Genomic DNA, 7,614 nt, shown 5'->3' on the forward strand with positions numbered 1-7,614 from the left:
TCGTAGCACCCTCTGATTCGAGAGCCCTGGGGGAAAGGCCCTGAGCCTGAAGTTAAGAGATGTGGCTTCATGTCTTCGTTCTGCAGTAGCCTCTCTGAGCCTCAGTTTCCCCTTGTGTAAAACTTGAGTGAAGATAACACCCACATCACAGTTGGGAGGCCTAGAGGGGATGGTGTGTGGGAACGCATTCAGCCATCGCAAACCCCCGCAATGGGTAGGAGCTGTCATTTGAGTGTTGTCTTTTGACCTCTATTGGCTTCTTTTGGCAGATCTAGTAACTTCTGCATTTCCTGTACAGGTAGTGATGATAAGAATAATAGCAGATAACATCAGTACACCACTAATCACATCCAGACACTGATGGTTTTACACATGATAGATTTAATCCTGACTATAACCCACTTTACAGATGAAAGTGAGCACAGAGAGATTAAGTAACACACACAGTCATTCGTAAGTTGTGAGATGGATTTGAACCCAGCCCGGTTAGCTCTAGAGTGCTTGCATTTAACTGCTAAGCTATGTCCCTTCTGCACTGACAGCTGTGAAAGAGACATTTCTAAGCAGATGTTGAGAACGGTGGAGGACCTTTGCACAGTTGAGTCCCCGCATGGTCCTGTGAGTCAAGTGTAGGGCCCAGCTTTCCCTAAGAGGGATGGGGCTGGGCCTCGTGTACCTGCCACTCTGTAACCGAGCTTGGTTTCTGATCGCCTCATAACTTCATGACTTTATGCAAGACAGAGTGGTTCCTGATGTGTGTAACCCTGAACCTTTCCCTCTCCTTGCCACTAACCCCATGTCCACACAGTTACTCTCTCAGGTGGGCTGGCCTGAGATTGGGACACCTCCTCTCCTTCAGGATCTTATATTACAGCCAGCCCTGTCCAGCACAGAGAGGCCGAGGTTCAGAGCTGGGCAGTGGATTACGTGGGGCCACTCAACCATGTGGCTCTAGGAACCCCAGGTTCCTGATCCCCAGTCTGGGGTCCTGACCTCAGAATGGCCACTGACCTTGAAACCCTTCTAACCTGTCCTGGTCTCTGTCTCTCTGCCTTCCCTAATCACTGCCCATCTCCCTACACAGGACGTGCACCATGGCAACGGCACCCAGCAAACCTTCTACCAAGACCCCAGTGTGCTCTACATCTCCCTGCATCGCCATGACGATGGCAACTTCTTCCCGGGGAGTGGGGCTGTGGATGAGGTAACCGCATGTCAGGGCCACATCCTCCAGCTTCATTGACTCGCCTCCTGGCACTTACTCTGCCTCTGTCGTGATGAGCTGTGTGATCCTGGGTAGACTGCTGAGCCTCTCTGAGCCTCAACTTCCCTATCTGGAAATGAGGAGGCTGGATGAGCTGGGGTGGCAGCTCTAACAAGCTGGTGGTCCCCTTCTGGGACTCTGCTGTCCTCATGTCTCTCTTGCCTCCTGCTTTCCAGGTAGGGGCTGGCAGCGGTGAGGGCTTCAATGTCAATGTGGCCTGGACTGGAGGTCTGGATCCCCCCATGGGGGATCCTGAGTACCTGGCTGCTTTCAGGTATGTCCTCTGGGGGCCCAGAGGGGCAAGGCCACTCTCTCCTGTCCGTTCTCCCAAGAGCACCAGGGTGGAGGTGATCAGTTGGATTGTCAGCCTGTCCCCACCAGTTCCTAGACATTGTAGGTGAACACTAGTGAGAATAGGACACACAGAGAGAAGAACGCAAAAGTCAAAGCGTGCTTTGCAAAGGCATACATTACCAAGAGCCCATGTCAAACTGATTGCTGGCAGATGGGCAGTGGAGTGAGCAGAGCTGGCACATTTAGTCAGAGAAGGCTGCCTGCAGGAGGTGGGCTTTCAGCAGAAGAGCAGAAATTTAAATTGTGGAGAAAGGGAGAAAGCAGATAATGTCCATATTGGGGGAGTAACTTTAAAAAAAGTCATTCTGGAAGAGGGGTCCCTGCACTCCATTTGGGAAAAGAGAATTCTGGAAATGGATCTTCCAACACTTTTCTGGAGTTATCTCCATGACAGCTAATTCTATGAGAGCCCTGGGCTGGAGTTCTTGGAGTCTTCTCAGAGCCCAGGGCTATGAAGAACACCCAAGCAGACCCCAGAGTTGGATCAGGGTAGAGGGAGGCAGTTGTGGGGGAGGGCTGGAAGAGGGAGAGGATGGAGAGAATGTAGCCAGGTGGCCCAGGACCTCAGAGGACCTAGTTGTCCCCACTCACCTCTCAAGTAGTGAGTAGCTAGGTGTGGTCAACTCAGTCCAAAGGACTGAGCATTTCTAGTCCCTGAAGCTTCATGACCAGAGTCCATCTCCGCAAGGCCATGAGATTACCCTTTCCCTGTGGCTCAGGCCACTGCACCCCACAGATGCTTCCATGCACACACACGTGCACACACACATGGTCACACACACTCCTCTTTCATTCCCTCTGGTGCCCCATCCTTGGCTCTTTTCTGCCTCTTGCTAGTTAAGTCCCCTAGGGGGCTGAGTCCAGGGTGTGTGTGCCAGGGACATGGGTGGCCAGCCAAGATCAAGGAGGTCAGAGAAATCTGCCAGTTGTGCTGGGGCATTGGGAGCCTTGGAGGCCTAAGAACAGGGTGCCCCACTGCAACGTTGGCAGAACCGCCCCTGGCAACCCTGCACAGTATGACGATCACCACTTCTTGTGATCTCACAGGACAGTCGTGATGCCCATTGCCCGAGAGTTCTCTCCAGACCTAGTCCTGGTGTCTGCTGGATTTGATGCTGCTGAGGGTCACCCGGCCCCACTGGGTGGCTACCATGTTTCTGCCAAATGTAAGGGAGCCTCAGCTGAGGGGGAGATATAGGGACTGAGAGCCAGGCGGTGCGGGCAGTCGGGAGGCGGTGCGGGGAGTGGGGAGGCGGTGCGGGCAGTGGGGAGGCGGTGCGGGCAGTGGGGAGGCGGTGCGGGCAGTCGGGAGGCGGTGCGGGGAGTGGGGAGGTGGTGCGGGGAGTGGGGAGGCGGTGCGGGGAGTAGGGAGGCACTCCCAAGTCAGAAAGGGAAGGTGGCAGTGGCCAGCCCAGTACTTTCAGCCTGAGGACTGGAGTATGGCGGCTGGCCCCCGGGATCTGAGCACAGCCCAGGCCCTTTCTCAGGACCAGGCTGGTTCACCATAGAGGGCTTGACCAGGTCATACTCATGGGGACTTAATTCCAGCAGGCAGGAAGCTCACCCATGGGACTCCCCACCCCAGCTGGGTTGATTCCAGGGGGGCTGGCAGCTCCTCCAGAGGAAGGGGAGAGGAGCAGCACTCTCAGACTAGAGGGCGCCCACTCAGCCCGCTGGGCCACAGGGCCCACAGGACAGAAGGAGGAGAGGGTGCAGCTCAGTGAAAAAGACACAGGCTAGAGTCAATGACCCGAGTTCAAGTCCTACCTTGCTGCCACTTACTAGCTGTGGGGCCTTTTCCCAGGCCCTTAACCTCCCTGAGCCTTGAGTGAAGCATACTAGTAGGTTTTGCACGACATTCAATGTGAAAGCACTTTGGAAATAGTGATTGATATATGTGAGTCATTCTTTATTAGGGAGGAAGCAAGCAGGGAAGCCACAGGGGTAGGGAACGGGGTCACCTCTCCACTCCCGCCCCTCCCATTTCTCCCCATCCAACCTCTAGGTTTTGGGTACATGACGCAGCAACTGATGAACCTGGCAGGAGGTGCAGTGGTGCTGGCCTTGGAGGGTGGCCATGACCTCACAGCCATCTGTGACGCCTCTGAGGCCTGTGTGGCTGCTCTTCTGGGTAACAAGGTGAGCCATCTCCCTCCCCTATCCGTGTTTCTGTCAGGCAGGTTAGCCTGGCTCTCCCAGGACTACCCAAAGAGCAGGCAGATGGGATGGCACAGGGTGGGAGTGGCCAGGCCTGAAACGAGGTAGGCGAAGCGGAAGCCTCTGTTCCAAGTTAGGTCCGGGCAGCGTCTCCTGGCCTAGGTAGAGTGTGCTTGTGGCTAACAGGCCGGGGCCCCTGGGGTGGGAGTGAGCTGGGCCTGTGGGTCCCTGAGACTGGTGGCTGATGGACTGTTTTCTATAGGTGGATCCCCTTTCAGAAGAAGGCTGGAAACAGAAACCCAACCTCAATGCCATCCGCTCTCTGGAGGCCGTGATCCGGGTGCACAGTAAGTGTGGCGATGGGACACTCGCTGAGCTCAGACTGAGGGATCTTGGTGGTACCCTGTCCCCCGTGGCCAGAGTCCTAGGGCTTCCAGTGCCAGCCAGGTGACCTGCTGTTGGTCTGGAGTAAGATTCCTGTGAATGACCCAGGCAGCAATGGTGAGCATCCCCGAGAGGGGGTGTCCTCTGAGCCCTCCCGATGGACCTAGCAGGGCCCAGCGGACAGTGGCCCCTCAAGGTAGGGACTGGCCTCCATCTCTAGCTACAGTCCTAGACCACAGCCAGGTGAACAGCAACACTCAGGCCTTGTTTGCCAAAAGGCCTGGTTCCCATCCCTCCCCTCAGTCCTGGCCACGGGGGTCTCAGGAGCTCTGCTGGCTTGGGGGCTGGGTCTTAGGATCACCCCCACATTTGTAAAGTACTTTAAATTTTCAACTTCAACTCAATATCTATTGAGCATCTTATGTCAAGACCCATAATCTATACTAGGGATAAAAATGAATAAAATAGATTCCCATATCAAGGGCTGGGTACAGGAGCCATGATGGTAAAGACATGGCTGATTCCTCTTACGGTGGGTACCCCCACACTGAGCCAGGTTCCAGGACATGGTTCCTCACAGCAGCAGGCAGGAGGAGCATTCTTCTGGCCTGGGCACCCATGCAGAGCGGCCGTGGTGATGGTCAGCTCTCCCACGTCGTGTTCTTCCCACGTCCCAGGCCCTGCTTTCCTGAGTGCTGGGCTGAGCACTGGTGGGGGCTGCATTTAAGTGGGAGGCCTGAGCTTGGGGCTCTGGGAGGTCACTGTGACACAGACCCTGTCTGCAGGCAAGCAGGCCCTCCTGATGCTCTCAGGAGCCCCGCACCTGTGGGGGAATGAGTCAGAGGTGGCCTTGCAGCCACAAGGGATGAGAGAAAGGCTGGGCACCTGCTAGGACCCCATCACAGCCATGTTGAACCCACTCTGCTTACCCCGTCAGGCTGTGGGGGAGGGGGAGCGAAGTGAGGAGAGGGGCAGGTGGGAGAGCCAACCCCAAGTGGAGGACAGGCCTGCTACTCCGGGGCCCTGGGCCTGAGACACCAACCTCAATATCCAGTCTAGGACATGGTGTGGGGGGGCTTGCTTTCTCTAACCCTTTCTGACGTGGCATCTTACCCCAGGTAAATACTGGGGCTGCATGCAGCGCCTGGCCTCCTGTCCAGACTCCTGGGTGCCTAGAGTGCCAGGGGCTGACAAAGAAGAAGTGGAGGCAGTGACCGCACTGGCATCCCTCTCTGTGGGCATCCTGGCTGAAGACAGGTAATGCCAGACCCCCCGCCCTGGGCCCACGGCCTCTCCACCGCTTCATTCCTCCCTGCTTGAAGACCCCGGGTCCCCTATGCAGCCACCCCAACCCTCCCAGGCTTCCTGACCAGGGTTGAGAGGAAGCTCAGCTAAGGCCCTTCCTGCAGCCCTGGCGCTCCAGCATCCCACCCTTGTCCCTCCTCGCAGGCCCTCGGAGCAACTGGTGGAGGAGGAAGAACCTATGAATCTCTAAGGCTCTGGAACCATCTGCCCGGCCACCATGCCCTTGGGACCTGGTTCTCTTCTAACCCCTGGCAGTAGCCCCCATTCCTGGGTCTTTAGAGATCCTGTGGGCAGGTAGTTGGGATGAGAGAACAGCCTGCCTGCCTTGACAGTCATCCCAGGGAGCCTGAGAAAATCCCTGGGTCTAGAATGGGGACTGGAGAGGATCCTGAGAGGAGGCAGCTGGGCAGCGACCCCCACAGGGCTCTCGAGAACACATTCTCCCCTCCAGTGTGGGCCCTGGCTGTGGCCCCCATTCCTCAGGACTGCACAGAGGAGGACTGGCTCTGGCTCCGTCGGGCTCACCCTTAACCACTATTCCTGGCTCTGCAAACCCCAGACTTTGCACACAGCCCCGGGCTCCACACAGAAATGTGAACTTGGCCTCAGACAGGCTGGCCCTTCCTAGGCTCTAGGGGCTGGCGGGTAGTGGGAGCCAATAGGTCCCATATTCCTGAGTGCAGGGGGAGTCCCTCTTACCTGCTTCCTCAGATGACTCTGGAAGCTTCCCCTTACCACCGGGCACTGAGACGAAGCTCCCTGACAGCTGAGACTGGCAGCCCTCATCTGGTCTGTGCCCTCGCCAGAGGCCCCCTACATCAACCTCCTGGCGATGCCCCGGTGGAGCGGATGGGTGCTCTGGGAGTCCTGTGCTTCCTGATCCAATGGTGCCAAACCCTTCATCTCCCCCAGAAGCACAGCATACCCCTGGGACCCCTCGACCACTGCCCCCTCGGGGAGCCTTCTGTTTCTGGGGTCTCCCCCACCACAGCTCTGACTCCCACCCCACATAGGACTAGCCTGGCTGAGGGGGAAGGGGTGGGAGAGAAGATACAGACATGGTGGAGGGGAGGCTGCTCTGGCAAAGTCTTCAAGGCTTTTGGGGGTCCAGGCCTGGGGTCAAGAAGGAAAATGTGTGTGAGCATGTGCGTGAGTGAGGAGTGTGTGTGAGCGTGTGTGGGGTGTGTGTGTCTTTCCTAGGACCCACCATACCCTGTGTATGTATGCATGTTTTTGTAAAAAGGAACAAAATGGAAAAAAATCTGAACAATAAATGTTTTATTTGCTTTAAAAGTGCCTCTGAAAGGCCCCCCCGGAAGTGAGCAGTGTGCCGTCAAGTGGCTGTGCAGGGCACACAGGTGCACGGCACAGTGTGGGTCTGAGTCAGTGCCGGAGGAGGGACCAGGGTGGTCTGGGCTGCAGCCCCTCTAACTCTTTGCCCTTCGTGCCCTGCAGGAAGAACCCATTCTGAACACACCCTGGCTATCCCTGGCCGCCCCACTTTGGGGTGAAAAAGAGGGGGCAGCCCTGGGCTGAGTCCACAGAGACCAGCCCTGATATGGTGGAAGTGGGGGTCGGGTGGGGGAGTGGGAATACAAGAGCTCAGCCCCAGCTCACCACGGCATCCCCAAACAGTTGTGACTCAGACACACCTGGGTTTAAGTCCCAGCTGGGAGCTCAGGTAAGTCAAATAGTCTTCTGGGGCCTCTGTTTATCAGTAGAAGGCTCCAGAAGTATACACTGTTGATGGTTCCTTCCTGCTCTGATGCACCATGCCTGATTAAGCATACATTGAGCCTAGAAGAGAGAAGGGGTGAGGCACAGGCCTGGACAAGCTCGCCCAGCCTAAGCAGAGAGGAGGAAGGCGCCAGGCTGGCAGCACCTGCCTTTGTGGTTCTGAGTTGGCCCGGTTTTTCCAGCAGGAAGAGGAGCACCTCATTACCTTAGACCTGGCCCAAGCTCCCAGCAGCCTGGCAGGGTGTGAGGGTAGAGGTGTTAATCCCTTTCCCATCTGGCCTGGCCTCTCAGGTGTGGACACCAAATCCCACAGGGGTTGCTGCAGCTATGCCCGTGGGCATCCTTGCCCTGGCTGAGGTGTGCTAGAGAGAGGAGAGCTGGAGGAGGAGAGCTGAGCTGGTGGTTACCCCATG

The 7,614-nt window shown here is 56.8% G+C and overlaps 1 protein-coding gene and 1 long non-coding RNA gene across 2 annotated transcripts; one reads left to right on the forward strand and one right to left on the reverse strand.

Moving 5' to 3' along the window:
- The first annotated feature begins 32 nt into the window (after positions 1 to 32).
- LOC116273059 (histone deacetylase 7-like) lies at positions 33 to 6,769 on the forward strand. The gene is made up of 7 exons (XM_031662000.1): positions 33 to 1,204; positions 1,441 to 1,538; positions 2,666 to 2,784; positions 3,624 to 3,757; positions 4,038 to 4,122; positions 5,278 to 5,416; positions 5,609 to 6,769. Exons 2-7 carry the CDS (start codon positions 1,507 to 1,509, stop codon positions 5,652 to 5,654), a joined length of 555 nt encoding a protein of 184 aa, XP_031517860.1. The 5' UTR covers positions 33 to 1,204; positions 1,441 to 1,506; the 3' UTR covers positions 5,655 to 6,769.
- On the reverse strand, positions 3,507 to 4,796 carry LOC116273062. Its single transcript, XR_004181564.1, has 2 exons — positions 4,691 to 4,796; positions 3,507 to 4,252 (listed from the first exon to the last, which is right to left on the reverse strand). It is a non-coding gene; the product is annotated as an uncharacterized LOC116273062 (long non-coding RNA).
- Positions 6,770 to 7,614: the final 845 nt, after the last annotated feature.

The sequence above is a fragment of the Papio anubis genome, unplaced genomic scaffold (genome assembly GCF_008728515.1).
Source record: "Papio anubis isolate 15944 unplaced genomic scaffold, Panubis1.0 scaffold34, whole genome shotgun sequence".
NCBI lineage: Eukaryota > Metazoa > Chordata > Mammalia > Primates > Cercopithecidae > Papio > Papio anubis.

What these genes read in the sequence shown, in the direction of transcription:
- LOC116273059 (XM_031662000.1), top strand. Translation starts at nt 1,507, where the DNA reads ATGGGGGATCCTGAGTACCTGGCTGCTTTCAG. An exon ending in GAGTACCTGGCTGCTTTCAG is followed by an intron (nt 1,539 to 2,665) that starts GTATGTCCTCTG and finishes GTGATCTCACAG; the next exon opens with GACAGTCGTGATGCCCATTG. An exon ending in CTGCTCTTCTGGGTAACAAG is followed by an intron (nt 3,758 to 4,037) that starts GTGAGCCATCTC and finishes TGTTTTCTATAG; the next exon opens with GTGGATCCCCTTTCAGAAGA.